General features: G+C 40.5%; 1 protein-coding gene across 1 annotated transcript; it reads right to left on the reverse strand.

Annotated features, from left to right (window-relative positions):
- Nucleotides 1–173: 173 nt before the first annotated feature.
- LOC114281759 (uncharacterized) lies at nt 174–695 on the reverse strand. The gene has a single exon (XM_028224324.2). The coding sequence runs from the start codon at nt 693–695 to the stop codon at nt 174–176; it is 522 nt and encodes a 173-aa protein (XP_028080125.2).
- Nucleotides 696–16,583: the final 15,888 nt, after the last annotated feature.

Consider the following 16,583-nt stretch of genomic DNA (forward strand, 5'->3'; position numbering starts at 1 on the left):
TCGGAAGACATATTGTAGATGTCATTTGCATTGACCTTCGTATGGATCACATTAATAACCCATGGTCCATCTGCCTGTGGCGTTAGGGGTGGTGGTGCTACTATCGCCGCCTGGGCCAGCTTTGCATGTTCCTTTCTTGTCTTTGTTTCATCTATCAAGTCTCTCAGGTGTCCCTACCTGACCAGGTCCTCTAGGTGTTGCTTCAAAGCCCGAAAACCTTGAGTCATGTGCCCATTTTTATCATGGGAGGCACAATTCTTCCCAGGGTTCTTGCCCATGCACTCTCCCATGGTCTTCTGCGGTGCCCTGAAGTAGGGCTGATTCCTGATCCTCTCCAAGATCCTACAAATCGGGATCTTGAAAACTATGCTCACGGCCTGCATAGCCCTCAATCCATGTTCTAGCCTATCGGTGCCGTTATTTCCTCTGCTGCGCTTTAGTGATCCGTTTCTTTTCTCTTGTTTCACTACACTTGCCTTCTTTGCTTTCTTGTCTTCCTCTGCCATTGCATACTTCTTGATCCTTGCCATGAGGTCCTCCATGCTCTTCGGGAGGGTCTTTGCAAGGGATTGCCGAAGTGGGAAATCATTCTCCAAGCTGTTCTTGAAAGACACGACTACAAGTTCCTGGTTAAGCCAATATTCGATTGTAAACCTCGTAGTGTCTCTTGGCGTAAGTCCTAAGGATTTCGCCATCGTCAATCTTAAGGGCCAATAAGGAGTCAACCCTGAGTAGTTGGAATTTGTTCGTAACAAACCTGGCCACAAACATCTCAGCCAATCCTTCCAAATTCTTGATGCATCCTTTCGGTAGTTTGAGAAACCAATCTGATGCTATTTTCCCAAATGTTGAAGGAAACACCTTGCATAACAACTACTCGTTTCCACTCCACAGAGACATTGCATTTAAATATAAACCAATATGAAAGTTTAGGTTTGACTTACTATCATAGATCTGGAACCTCAAGATACTAAATCTCTTCGGTGCCTCGAACGCATCCAACACTACCAAGAAAGGCATTCTCAATTGAGCGATGGGCATGACCTCAGCGCCCTACCTCTTCCTCTGCAGGTAGTCTCGCAAGTCTTCCTTCATCCGCCTAGGAGCTCGATTATCGATTGATTTCAATCTCTTTGGTGCACTACTTCCGGTGTTGGCACTGCGGCCTATCCCTCCTTTTGGGTGCCAGTGTTTGTTACTGGAGTCAGTGTTGCCAATAAGGGCAACGCCGGCTGCATTACTTTGTTCTGTATCATGAAGTTCACCATGGTTTTCAAGTCCGTCAATTTATTTTCCAGGTCCTTCAGCTCATTATCTCTTCTCAAGCACTTTTCTTTCCATACTTGGAAGTCACCATCATTGTAATATTCTTCATGGTTGCCTCTTCTCAAGCCATTGCGGCCCCTTGCAGCATTGTTTGCTTTAGGATTTACTTCTTGCACCTCTTCATCATTGTTTCCTCCTCCAACATTTGGATCCACAAACACCTCTTCCCCACTATGTATGTCGTCCCCTACTCTCACCTCTTGTCCAGGGTTGGCCATCTATCCTTTACTAAGTTCCCTCAGACGGCGCCAAATTGAGGGTGTTGATTTCCGACCTCACAACCAAATAGGAAACTTAGCTGGAAAGCACGAGACAGAATAGATTAAACCAAGTACCTGCCAACAAGAAGACAAGAATACCACGGTGGCTCGTCCACTTGGGAGCACTCCGATGATCAAGTCAGTCAACAATCTCATAAGATTTCAACTCAATCAACAGCACATATGTAAAAGCATATCTTAGACTCATGGGGGTGCCTTACTATTAATAGTGCCCTCGTCCCCTAGAAGCCTCACTTCATAGGACACAAGCACAATACTTATCTCTGATTTTTAGTTAGATATGGATGAATTTCTCAAGTGCTTCATCCCTATCCAAACTAAGCGCCTCACTTATTTAGGACTCTTGTACTCTATCCAAATATCTCAGATTCTGATATTACCACACCATGTCTCGGTAATATCACAATCATCTCACCAATCTGGCTTGTCCACGTAGCACATCGACCAACACCTCGGCCACGTGGCATGACCTCAAAAATACGTCCCCACATACTGTAGACACCCCATTTTTGACCGCCCTCAAGACTTGGGCGTTATTAATGGTTTACTTGGTGATGAAAGGTGTACAGTGCAAAGATTCGATTTCTTCAGCAAAAAGAGCGTCAAGTCCAACCTCACACCCCATTTTTGGACCAAAATGATTTTGACCAAAAGATTTTAGACCTTAAAACCCTTTTTTTCAAAATATTTTTGAAAGAAAGTTCGTACGATGTTCCGAGGCTCGCATTTTGATAAATGTTGCGCTTTTCGGTAAAACGAGCAAGGACAAAGTGAAAATGAATGAAAGAGAGGTGAGATCATTGCAAAATCTTTCAAAAAAACCTTATTTAGGGGTTTGGGGTTGAAGAAAAGAGGAGAGGAGAGAAGAAAACTAGTTTGGGAGAAGTTCGACATGAATCCGGGTAGGATCGGAACTAAGCGGCTTCACAAAAAGGTGCATAACTTTTTTCATACCTGGAATTTTGATGTGAGGCTTCCACCATTGGAAAGATTACTTCTGGGGCTTCAATTTTGACACAAGAATGACTTAAAAAGAAGTCCAGATGAAAGAGATATGCCCATTTGAAATTTGACCTGCAGAGTAAATTTTTGCTATCGGCCAGAAAAGTGGCCGGTTGGCTAGTTGAAGTAGCTGACTGGCCACTTTTGTCCAAAACTCAGATTTTTTGTAGATATTTCTCCTCCAGCTGTCCCAAATCAGATATTTTCGACCTGAGCTTGTATTTTGCTATATGTGGAGGCCATTCTCTCATTTTGAAGGGGTTAGAACATTTTGAGAAGGTTAGCAATTTTGGGAGCTTCTCTCTCTGAAAAAATCTTCTCTCTCTAGAAAATTTGTGAGCAAAAGCTCAGCCTCTCTCTCTAGAAGCCTCTCTCTCTTCTTGTTTTGTGCCTTAAGCTTAGAATCCTCTACACTTTTGCAAAGAGACCCTTAACCAAAGTTGATCATCTTTGGGCTGAGATAGCTTGGGACTTTGTTTGAGCTCCAAAAAGTGGTTTTAGCTCAGAATTGGGGTTGTTTGCTGCTGTGCTTCAAAGGTAACCTCTTATCCCTTTTAAGCTCTTTGTGCACTATTGTTTTGCCATCTTTCTACACTGTTTTTGGGGGGTTTTGAATTGAGAAAATCTCTGTTTTTCAGTCCTAAAAGTGGTGGTTTAGGCCTATTTTGTGTTAGGGGGTTGTCTCTCCCTTTTGGTCCTTAGCTTGTATAAGCTTTTTGTGTCATCTTTCAAGGCTTTCAAACCAAACTTTTTGGCCCTTTTTACCATTGAAACTCAGAGGTTTTTCAGTGACAAAAACCATGTTTTGAGGTCCAAAATGGGAGGGGGTGGCCTCTCCTCCTTGTCTCTCCATGCCATGTCTTGTTAGCACTACAAAGTAGCCTATTTTTGTGGCTTGTGTTAGCTTATTTTGAGCATGTTTTTGTGACTTTTCAGACCTGTTCTAACTTTGTTTTTGGCTGGTTTGGTCACTTGTTGCTTGCATCTTGCACTTGTAGTGTAATTTTGCTTACTAGCTTAACATGCCTAATGAGTTAGTCCATCATTCTAGCATGTGTTAGCTTGGCTCCAGCACATTTTTGCTCATGTTTTAGCATGCTTTAACTCTGATTTGGATGGTCTTGGTCATATATGCTTTGCGTTGTATAGCTATAGTGTAGTTGGCCTTCACTAGCTTTGTGTTATGAGACTCCTAGCATGCTTTACTTGTGATGTTTGCATGCTATAGTCTCATTTTGCATGTGATTTCAGAGCATATAGTGTTGTCACATTCTCACATATTCCGCTCTTTCAATGCTTTTGAGGGTTGTGCTTTGATGCCTTGTTTGTGAGCCATTGTATGAGCATGTTTTTCTTGCTTTCCATGCCTTAATCTCAACATATTTTGGCCACTATTTTGGCATGTTGTAGCTCTGTTTTGGGCTGGTTTGGTCATTTGAGCATTGTATTGCATGCCTCTAGTGTTGTGTCCTTCACTAGTCTTGTTGTTCTTGACTTTTAACATGTTCTACATGAGTTGTTTGCATGTTATTGTCTTATTTGCCATGCCATTTCAGCACTAAAACATCTGCAACCTCCCCCATTTCTTCATTTTTCAATTTGTTTTGAGGGTTGTTTGGCTTTAAGGTTGTGTTTAAGCATGAGGTAGGGTTTGTGCTCAAATGGCTTTAACCCTCTTTTGAGGGTTCCTCCTAGTCAAAGGCATGATCCCTCTCATGTCCTAAACCACCGTTTTGGTTGACCCCTCTCATTAGAGGACTTGCACATTGGACTTAACTTATTAAAGAATGGTTTGGTAATGTAAAATGTGTAAACAAGAATTGAGTAAAGTAAAACTTGTGCAAGATAAGTATATTGTTTGCCTTGCATGTGTTTAGATCGAATGTTAATCCAAACACGAGAAATGTGGGACGTTTCATACTTCAAGTGATGAAACGTGTCACATTTCTTGGTCGCCGTCTCCCTTGATCATGTATGATAGGGTGGAGGCTCTTCGAGTCTTATTTTTGCATTCACTAAGTTTGTACAAACTTAGTTCTCAAACCGTCATGCATTGAGATGCTTGGTTGGTTGCTTGAGAGCCGAGTGTCACACTCCTTTGAGCTTGAGACATGATAAGGAGGGTGGCAGTACATACATTTTCTTGTAAATGCATTGTCTTGGCATTGTTGTTCTCTGTTGCAGCAAAACCAGAAGTTTGGAACAGAAACTGGCCGACCAGCCACTTCAACTAGCTGACCGGCCAGTTGAAGTGGCTGACAATCCCCTTAAGTGACTGGCAGCCCACCATAAGGTCCCTGTTTTGAAGTAAAGGCAATCTGGAGATTAGCATAATTTTCAGAGATCAAGGCGAGTGCAAACAGAGACAATTGAAGGCAAGTATAGACACCCCATTTTTGACCGCCCTTAAGACTTGGGCGCTACTAATAGTTTACTTGGTGGTTAAAGTTGTGTAGTGCAAGGGTTCAATTTCTTCGGCAAGGAGAGAGTCAAATCCCAACTTCACACCCCTTTTTGGACCAAAACTATTTTGAATGGTTTTTAGACCTTAAAACTCTCTCTTCCAAAACATTTTTGAAAATAGGTTCCTACGATGTTCCAACGCTCGCATTTCTCAAATGTCGCGCTTTTCGGTAAACTGAGCAAGGACAAAGTGGAAATGAATGAAGGAGAGATGAACTCTTTTGAAAAATCTTTCAAAACACCTTATCTAGGGGTTTGGAGCTCAAGAAAAGAGGAGGAGAGGGAAGAAACCAAGTTGGGGAAGAAGATGGGCATGAACCGTTAAGAGAGAGTCGAGTGGCCCTCACTAAATTGGGCATATCCATTTGTACACTTGGATTTCAGCTATGAGGCCACCACCATTGGAAACAAGACTTCTGGGGCTTCATTTTTCACTAAAGAATCTCCTAAAGCCGAGTCTGGATGGGGGAGATATGGTTGTTAGAAGTTGGGCATCAATCCGGTTGGATCGAAACTGAGCAGTCTTCACTACAAGAGGGATATCTCTCAGCACAGTTAGAATTTTGATGTAAGGCTTCACCATTGGAAAGCTTACTTCCGGGGCTTCAATTTGCACACAAGAATGACCTGAAAAGGCATCCAGATGAAGGAGTTAGGCTTGCTTCAAGTCGGGGACTAGGACTGATTTTTGCTGCCGGCCTCTACGGGAGTGTGCCGGCCATGAATGGCCAATGTCGGCCCCATTCTGTCCAAGAGTGACTCCTGCCGGCCATTTATGGTCAAGTGCCGGCCACAGATGGCATAAAGCAGTTTTGGGCAGATATTTGTTGTGCAGCTGTTCCAGCTGTCTTTGGCTTGATATTTTCGACCAAAGCTTGATGTTTTGCTATATATGAGGGCCTTATATCTCATATTCAAGGGTTAGAACATTTGAGAAGAATTTGGCAAAGGTTTGGGAGCCTCTTTCTCTTCAAACCTCTCTCTAGATTTTATCATCTCCAAAGCTTTTGTGCTAGAAGGCTTGCATACAACCATCTTCAACCTATCAACCCTTAAGAAGACTTTATCACCATTGGGATGAGGTCCCTTGGAACTTGGTTTGAGCTCCAAAAGGTGGTTTTGGCTCAAGAAAAGTGGCTGTTTTTGCTGCTGTGCTCCAAAGGTAATCACTCCCTTCTTTTAGCTTGTTTTGCATACTAGCTTTGCTATAGTTTTCAACTACTTTGGGGCTATTTTTTGGAGTGGTGTTGAACTACAAAAACCTCTATTTTTCAGTCCTAAAGATGGTGGTTTAATCCTTGTTTGGTTACGGGGTTGTCTCTCCCTTTTGCTCCTTGGTTTGTAAAGCCTTTTGAGCTATCTTTCAAGGCCTTTCAAAACAACTTTTCATGGCCTTTTAACCACTAAAATCTAGAGAATTTTCAGTGGTAAAAACCCTATTTTGAGGTCCCAAATAGGAGATGGCGGTCACCTCTCCTCTTATCTTGCTTGCTTGTCTTGATAGCCCACCAAATGAGCATGTGTTTCTACTTCTTTGTGGCTTTGTTCAAGCCTTTTTTTGTGACTTTTTAGACCTGCCATAACTCTGTTTTTGGCTACTTTGGTCACTGTAGACGCGCCCGCGTGGGGGGGGGGGGCCTCGCTGCTACAGTTCGGACTCGATTTTGTGTCACGGTTCTTAATCTTGAACCAAAGAGTCCAAATCCGGCAAATCGTTTTGAGAAAACAGATTTTTTTTGAAAAAAGAAGTGCCAAACATGGACTGCTTTGCCAGATACAGAGTCGCCACCTAAATATTTTTTATGGGGAATTTAGGAAACCCTGACTCGGTGCCGAAGGCCACATGTCCGTCATCACCAGAGTTGCCTCGGCTCGGGAGCTAGGGTACGATTGGGGAAGGTCAGCTATGAGCACCCCCTCTCGCCCGATTCAAAGATTGGCCTCTACTAATCGTGATATCTGTTTTTGAAAACGTTATGTGTTCTTATTCCATTTTATTAGCCTAGAATTACTATGTTATGCGCACAGCAAACAAGTATAGACTAGATTGCCTAATTTGGAAATAAGCATTGCATATCCGTTCGTTTTGGAAAAATATTTTGGAATTTGCTACTCGCAAGTAGGCTAAGACACGGATTTCAATGAGCCATTTCAACTCAGACAATCCAACCTTCACCCACAGGCATCCAAACAGTTTATCACATAAGCATCTAGCCACATGGTAATCATACTATCATGGCAACACCCACACACATACGGTATGCTAAAGCATAAATGCTTACCTAGTACTCCAAGCCAAAACAGAAACCAGTTAGTAATCACATGCATGATCCTAGTTCATGTTAAGAGGGCTAATGCAACACATGCAAAATGTAACTAAGATAGGCTCGGCTAATCTACAATGGCATGTGAAATGCTACAACTAACATGTATTCAATTTGGGTTTGGAATACAAATGCAGTTAGAATGATACGCCGAGCCCGGTGCATGCAAGGCAAATGTATGAATGCACGCATGCATAGCATAAGGTATGCTAATTTTAAACATGCCCTAGTCTACCATCATAAGCGGGTAAATAAAAGGGAAGAAAGACGTGAGGTTGGAAGACATACACACACTCACGCACGTTTATTACACAATTGCCCTCACTCGGAGGGTCCAAATAAATATTGCAGTCCGAATAATAAACACATTAATTATTACAAAACTTCTAATTAATTAACAGAATGAATGCAAAAAGAAAGGTGGCCACAGCCCCCTGCCTTGGGATGCGCGAATGATGCGTGCTCGAACCCGGCTCGCCCGGAAAGTCCGTACCATACTACTGTCGCCTCTGTTTATACTGCCCTGTCTCTCTGAAAATTGCCAAAGTCCTGGGACAGGTTCCTTGCATGCTGCAGAACACCACCGGCTGGAGGAAATGCCCACCGGCCAAATGTAATTTCCATCGGCTGCTGATGGAGTTAACGGCCATTCACTAATGGCCGGTCGGCATTGGATGCTGCCAGTCGGCAGAAACTTCCTGCAGAAGACAGTTTTGACAGCAACAGAGGACAGACAATATATGGCATGGGATTTCAGGCACATGTGAGCATGGTCATGTTTCCCATCATGCTTTGAACTCAGGGAAGCATGGCCCTCGATCCTCAAGCCATCAATTGTGCATGATAGCCTAAGTGATCAAGCTTGCCATTTGATGTAAAAATGCATGCAACACACAAATGAGAACCAAGACCCTATCATGTTTAAGTCAAGGGCCCCGGTGACCGAGAGTTAAGGCGCATTACATCACTTATAGTATGAACGCTCCTTGACCCTCACACTTGGTTTGACACCCCAAACCAAGTAATGCAATGCAATGTTATGCACTCATGACTCAAGGATACAATATGAGATTAGGAAGCGAGTCATGCCAAGTACCATACAACCACTATGGCAAGTATGCAATGCTAGGCATGCAGGATGCAAATGCAATGCAAACATGGGTGATTTAAGCAATAGGAACGTCATGTTACCACACCTAATGAAGCAATCACGCCACAAACATGAGACAAGTATGCAATGGTGGGCTTAAACCATAAAGGGGCAGACCTTAATCCACCCCAAAACAGTGGCCAAAAGTGCCCAAAATGGTGGACAAACACTCATGCCAACATGCAAGCCAATGGACCTAAGGCTAAGGCACAAGAAGGGGACACTTTACTTCCACTAACATGGCCATTCATGGCATGAATTAGACAAACGAAAACAGAATCCTAGCATGCAAAATGGACTCCAAACCCACTGATATGGCAGCTTAAATGGCTCAATGAGATGCATGCACCAAGGCTCATTTCTAAGCATAAAAGGGCACACCTTCAAAGCATGAAAGAGGTCACATATGCAAACATACAAACATGATTTATGGACTGAAATATGATCCTAAATGATGCCAAATCATGGGAAAGGTCTGAGCTATGCATGCTAGAGGCCAATATACTCAAGGCTTACAAGCCAAAACACAAAAGGATGACACCAAGCATGGCAAGCATGACTAAAACAAATGGCCAACAGCCCTTAAACATGGTAAAGTGATGCCAATACCTTCATGAAATTAGGCTAATACATGCAAGAATCATAGCTTAAACATAAGATGCATTTCTAGGCCAAATAGAGGAATGTAAAGCAAGTATGTTAAAGCATGCAAAAGGGCACAAATCCGACCAAAAACAGAGGTTACATGTGACCTAAAAACACCCAAAAACCTCTGAAAAAGGGCCAAAGTCAATCAAGCATACATGTTATCCTTTAAGCCAAAAAGTAAGGAAATGAGGCAATGAAGGGAGAGAGGTGTCCCTCCCCTACATAAGACTTCAAACCACCTTCCTCACCATTGAAAATCCACTGGGTTTCAGTGGTGAGAAGGCTAAGACACTCAAGTAAACAAGACCTTACAAAGGAAGCACCAAAAGGGGCCAAATAAGGCTTAAGAGGGTGAGTTTGAACTCAAACCACAAAACACCCTTAATGAAAGTTCTTAAGCATGAAAATATAAGCTTTTTTTATGTTATGCACAAAGCCTAAATCAGCAAGCAAGGTAGGTAAAAAACTAGTGCAAGTTTGAGGAATCTAAAGCAAAGTGATTACCCTTGAAGATCCTTTGAAGAACAGATGATGCAGCCCTCCTCTTTTGATCAAAACCAGTCCAAAAACTCAACAAACAACCCTCAAAGTGCCTCAAAGTCAAAGTAAGGTGTGGTAGTGTGTGTGTTAGTGCAAAACTAAGGTAGAAATGCACTTTAAGGCCACCAAACACACACAAGGGAGGAGAGAGAGGGAAATATAGAGAGAGAGTGTATGTATATGTATAAGCTCTGATTTTCTCTTCAAACTTGCCAACCTAGAAGAAGGAGGAGAGCCTTCCTCTTATAGAAGTCCTCTTGCAAAGCTTACACAACAAGCTTGCTTAGAGGGAAATCCCTCCATACACGTGTATGGAGGGGAACAGAGTTGGTGCCAGCTATCACAGCTGGCACAAAATATCTACCTAAAGTAGATGAACAGTAGTCGGCTCCTCAAAAATGCCATTTTGACAGAATTGAGTGCTGACCGGCAACAAATAGTGCCGACCGGCAATATATATTGCCGATGGCAACAAAACACCAGCCGGTGGCTTCTGGCCATGGCCGGTGATGTGTGGGGATGCCTCACAAGGCATTCCCTGCCCCTCCAAAGCAAAACACAAGTGTTTGGTACAAAACCAGACACTAAACAGTCGAGTTCGGAGATCCTGAGGCAAGGCGCGTAGCCAAGACCTCCGGGAACTCCAAACGAACACAAACATGGATGATCACCGGGTGTTCAAACGGTGACGTCCAAGTCTTGAGGACGGTCAAAAATGGGGTGTCTACAGTCACCTCTTGCATGCTTCTTGTACTTGTAGTGTAATCCTACTTGTAGCCTTGCAAAGTAGCATGTCTTTGTGCTTTGAATTCGCTTAGTTCAAGCATGTTTTTTGCCATTATTTGGCATTTCATAACTCTAATTTGTGTTGGTTTGGTTGCCTTTTTCATGCTTTTAGTACTTGTAGTGCAATCATGCTTGTTGGCCTAACATGCTCCATGCTTTAGTTCATCATTCTAGCATATGTTAGCTTTGCTCCAGCACATTTTTGCCACTTTTTTAACATGCTTGAGGTCTGATTTAAGTGGTTTTGGTCATGCATGTTTGGCTTTGCATAGCTATAGTGTATTTGGCTTTGCTAGCCTTGCACTTTGGGACCCCTAGCATGTCATATTTGAGCCTTTTGCATGGCATGGCATCATTTGGTATGTAATTTCAGACCATAAACTTCTTCCATGCTCTCATGTTTATCACTCTTTCATTGTGTTTAAGAGTTGTGCCCTTATGCTTTGTTTGTGAGCTAATTCGGGAGCCTATCTTTCTTGCCATCTATGTTGCAAGTCTAGCATGTTTTTGCCACCATTTTGACCTGCCTTAGGTCTATTTTGAATGCTTTAGGTCATTTGAGCTTTGCCTGGTATGGTTGTAGTGTAAAGCCCTTGACTAGCTTTGTATTTCAAGCCTTTTCGCATGCTTTATTTGAGCTATTTGCATGATATGACATCACTTGGCATGTAATTTCAGAGCATATGTCATTGCTACACTCTCACATTTTCACTCCTTCAATGTGTTTGAGAGTTGTGTTTTCATGCCTTGTTGGTGAGCCATCAAACGTGCATATTTTCCTTGTGTTATATGCCTTGATCTTGGTATATTTCAGCCACTGTTTTGGCGTATTTAACCTCTGTCCGAGGTTGGTTTGGTCATTTAGGCTTAGTATTGTATGCCTATAGTGCTATGCTCTTTGCTAGTCTCGATGCCTTAGCTTCTAAACATGTCTTGCATGCATTGAGCTTACGTGATAGAGTCTTGTAACATGCCAAGATTAGCATGTTGTTTGCTTAGCATGTCGTTTGCATTGCATCGTGTTCAACCGGACGTTATGTTAAACACAAGGTTGATTAGCCCACTTCATACTCAAAGTGATGAAAGTGAGCCAATCCCCTCGGTCTTCATTACCTTTGACCATCCATGATGAGGTAATGGATTTTAGAGTCTTGTTTGCATTACATTTATTGAATGTGTACAAGATTGGATCTTTGGCCATCATGCATTCCAAATGCTCGATTGATGGTTTTGGATCCAATAGTGCATCTCCCTTAATGTTTTGAGGTGATAAGGAGTGGCACAGTACGTACATATCCTTGGGAGACCCTCCCTTTCCTCTATCCTGTGCTTCGTTGCAGTTTGGTATCACAGCACACCAGTGGGTGGCAGGGCCACATTGATGGCCGGCACCCTTACACCCTTGGCCAGCAGTGGTCCATCTTTGGCCGGCAGGCGGTCGGCAGCAACTATGCATGGCCGGCAGGCCACTGGTGCATTCCCCAGCCTTGATTTGGTAAATTTCAGCAGCAAGTTCTTAAGGACACCCTGCAAACAGAGCCTTTAAAAGAGCAAATCGGAGATCTTTTCGGGGCAAGAAACCGAGTGCATGCATTGTTCAACTTTCCAAAGCAGAGCTGAGTAGTGTAGTTTAATGCTTACTTGTTAATTAGCATGTTTATGTAATTTAATTAATTTGTTAATTAGTTAAAGTGATGTAATAATTAGTTGTAGCTAATTATTCAATTTGTCATGTAATAATTAGTCTAATTAGCTTAATTAGATTAGTTGCTTAGCTTAGCTTAGATTAGCTTTGCTTCTATTCGGACCCTCCGTCGAGAGGGCGTATTGTTATAATAAGTGTGCGTGTGTGATGCATGTTTCCTAACCCCACGTTTTTCTCTCTTTTACTTATCAGCTTTTGATAGTTAGTTTTAGGGCATGTTTCAATTAGCATACTTATGCTTTGCATGCTTGCATCATTCATTTGTATTGCATGCACCGAGCTCAGCGCATCATTAAACTGCATTGAATTTCAATACTTACTTGAATACGTGTTTCAAAGCATGTTATCGAGTGTTGCATTCATATGCCATCTTAGATAGTCAAGCCTACTTAGTTGCATTTTGCATGTGTTGCATTAGGCATTTCAAACATAGCTTCTGTTTTGTCTCGGAGTACACTGTGAGTGTTTATGCTTTAGCATCCTTGCATGTGTGTAAGTGACTGCCATGATAGCATGCTTGCCATGAGGCTAATTGCTTAAGTGCTTAACTGCATGAATGCCTGTAGATGAAGGCTTCATTACTTGAATTGGGACAATTCATCAAAATGTGCATTTTAAGCCCACTTGTTTGTAGCAAATCATGTTTTAAGCCCACTTGAGGGTGGCAAATCCGCGTCTTAGCCTACTTGAGGGTAGCATCTTTCAAACCATTTTCGAAAAACAAATATGAGATGTTTTGTTCCAAATTGAGTGATTTAGTCTATACTTGTGTGTTGTGCGCATCACATAGTAAGGTAGCTTAATAATCAGAATAAGAACACATGTGTTTTCAAAAACAACATATCATGTTTAGTAGAGGCCGATCTTTGATCGGGCGAGTAGGGGTGCTCATTTCAGGACCTTTTCCTCTCGTACCCAAGTTCCTGAGCCAAGGTAACTTTGGTGATGACGGACACGTGGTCTTAGGTACGAGTCAGGGTTTCCTAAATTTTCCAAAATAAAATATTTAGGTGGCAACTCTGAAATCTGGCAAAGCGGTCCATGTTTGGTGCTTTTTGGTTAAAATCGATTTTCCAAAACGATTTGCCGGATTTAGACTCTTTGGTGATTTATCGGTCTTACATTGCACTTTGTGATATTAGATTCAGAACCGTGACAGGAGTCCGAACTGTAGTAGCTAGAACTACAATTCGCGCCCTCTCCGAAAGGGGGGTGTGCGGAGCGAGTTCAGACAGTCTACAGCAAGGCAATGGGTTTTCGGGACCGAGCATGCATATCTCCCTCGCCCACGAGGCCATCTTCTCTTTATTGCTTTATTAGTTAGTTGCTTCTAGCTATTTCAATGTGTTGTAATTAATTAGCTTAGATGGTTAATTAATTTAATTGCTTTAATTAGCTTAGATTAGCTAGTTATTCAATTCGGTTTGTAATAATTAATTAGCTTAGCATAGTTAATTAGTTATTTTGTAATAATTAGTCTAATTAGTTTAATTAGATTAGTTAGTTAGCTTAGCTTAGAATAGCTTAACTAATTCATTCGGAGCCTCCGTCGAGAGGGCAAATGTTGTAATAAGTGTGCGTGTGTGTGTGAATGTCTTCTAACCCCACGTCTTTATCCCTTTTACTTAACCGCTTTCGATGGTTAGTTTAGGGTCATTTTCAATTAGCATACCTTATGCTTGTATGTTTGCATCATTCATTTGTCTTGCATGCACCGGGCTTGGCGCATCACCGGACTTGGCGCATCATTCAAACTGCATTAACTTTCAACACTTACTTGAATACGTGTGTCAAAGCATGTTATCGAATTGTTATATTCATATGTCATTTTAGATAGCCGAGCCTATTTCGTTGCATTTTTACATGTGTTGCATTAGACATTTTTACATAGCTAGGATCATGCATGATTTCTAACTAATTCTCTGTTTTGGTTCGAAGTACACTGTAAGTATTTACGCTTTAGCATAATTGCATGAGTGTGAGTGTTGTCATGATAGCATGCTTGCCATGAGGCTATTTGTTTAATTGCTATAACTGCATGAATGCCTGTGGATGAAGGTTTCATTACTTGAATTGGAACAATTCATCAAAATGTGAGTTTTAAGCCCACTTGGAGTGGCAAATCATCATGTTTTAAGCCCACTTTGTTTGGTGGCAAATCTGCATTTCTAAGCTCACTTGATGGTGGCAAATTCAAACCATTTTTTAAAACAAATATTGAATTGTTTTGTTCCAATTTAAGCGATCTAGTCTATACTTGTATGTTGTGTGCATCACGTAGTAAGTTAGCTAAAAAACCGGAATAAAAACACATGCGTTTTCAAAACAACATATCATGATTAGTAAAGGCCGATCCTTTGATCGGGTGAGCAGGGGTGCTCATTTCATGACCTTCCCTCCTCGTACCCAAGTTCCCGAGCCGAGGCAACGTTGGTGATGACGGACATGTGGCCTTAGGCACGAGTCAGTATTTCCTAAATTTTTCAAAAAAACAAAACATTTAGGTGGCAACTCTGTAATCTAGCAAAGCAGTCCATGTTTGGCACTTGTTGTTTAAAATCGATTTTCCAAAACGATTTGCCGAATTTGGACTCTTTGGTGATTTATCAGTCTTACATTGCACTTTGTGAGGTTAGATACAGAATCGTGACAGGAGTCTGAATTGTAGTAGTTATGAACCCAAATCCGTGCCCTCTCCGAAAAGGGGGCGCGCGGTGGAAGTTCGGACGGTCTACACATACACCAAGTCTAGTGTTTGTTTTATATAATAGTATAGATAAGAAAATTTTATTTATAAATCTATGTAGCATGTTTTTTGCTTTTTAGAATATCAGCTAATCTCATTATTAGGAATGTTGTTGAAAATTACCAATGATCTGTTGCTTTAATGGTAAGGAGTTTGTCCACATCGCTCAATGCTTGGGTTCAAGTCTCTTTCATAGCAGATTATTGAGGTTTGTGGGTATTAAAAGACAATGCTCCTTGACGAATGTGTGGAGTAACTTATCTGCACATCCATATTTTTGAATTAAAAAAAAAAAAAGAATGAGTTGAAAATTAAACCCATAAAATTGGTGAAAAATTGATGCTGATTATTAAAAAATAATGGGTAAATTACATTGACACCTCCTGAGATTTATATTTATTACAGTTCACTCCATCATCTTTTGGAAATTACATCCCCCTCCCTGAGATTTAAAGTTTCATTACATATTGCCTCCTCCAACAATTTATTTTTTTTAAATACCAATTTTGCCCTCACTGGGTAAATTACATTGACACCCTTCACATTTTAAAAATTACAATCCCCTCCCTAAGGTTCAAGGTAGCATTACCAATTGCCCCCTCGGTTAGTATTAGTTAGAAAAAAAAAATTCATTGAAAAAAAAATTCATTGGAAAAAAAATTAATTGAAAAAAATAATTAATTGAAAAAAAATTTTGTTAGTCAAAATTTTAAATTTCTTAAAAACCAACGTAAGATAAAAATTATACTGACACTCCCTGAGATTTATGTTTATTACACTCGAAAGATAAAAATTATATAAAAATAATAATTATTTTTTATTTTTTATTTCTTAACCAAATTAATTTTTAATTTTAAAAAAAAAATCTAAAAATCAAACCATACATAGCCTAAGAATCTTTTGATAAGTCATTTCTTACGTTGGTAACTTATTTAATTATTTGTTAATTTTACGACATTTTTACCATCTGAGGCCTGTTTGGCCATTTCGTTTTCAATTTTCAATTTATATTTACAAAAATTTAAAAACCGTCATAAAAACTTGTTTGATAATTTTTTTGATTTATAAATGGTTGTCTCTGTTTGTAAATTTAAAGAAAAAACGTAAATTCAAAAAATGAGTTTATGTTGGTTTTTAAACAGAAATTTAAAAATTTGACAAACAAAATTTTTTTCAATTAATTTTTTTTTCAATTATTTTTTTTTTTCAAATAATTTTTTTTCCAATTAATTTTTTTTCAACTAATACTAACAGAGGGGGCAATTGGTAATGCTACTTTAAACCTTGAGGAGGGAATTGTAATTTCTAAAATGTAAAGGATGTCAATGTAATTTATCCAGTAAGAGCAAAATTGGTATTTAAAAAAATTAAATTACTGGAGGAGACAATCTGTAATGAAATTTTAAATCTCAAAGAGGAGATGTAATTTTCAAAATATAAAGAGAAAAACTGTAATAAACATAAATCTCAAGAAATGTCAATGTAATTTACCCAAAAATAATTTGCAATTCTCCACACTTTTGGTCTGACCGTTAACTCTAGGACTTTGGGATAAGCTGACATTGACGCTGATTACCAAAAAATAAAGCTGATAACAAAATTTTTTTAAAAA

This window comes from Camellia sinensis, chromosome 11 (genome assembly GCF_055761805.1).
Source record: "Camellia sinensis isolate YWXY chromosome 11, ASM5576180v1, whole genome shotgun sequence".
Taxonomy (NCBI): Eukaryota; Viridiplantae; Streptophyta; class Magnoliopsida; order Ericales; family Theaceae; genus Camellia; species Camellia sinensis.

Excerpts from the sequence above, each read along its gene's own strand:
- LOC114281759 (XM_028224324.2), bottom strand. The coding sequence starts at position 695 with ATGGCGAAATCCTTAGGACTTACGCCAAGAGACACTACGAGGTTTACA.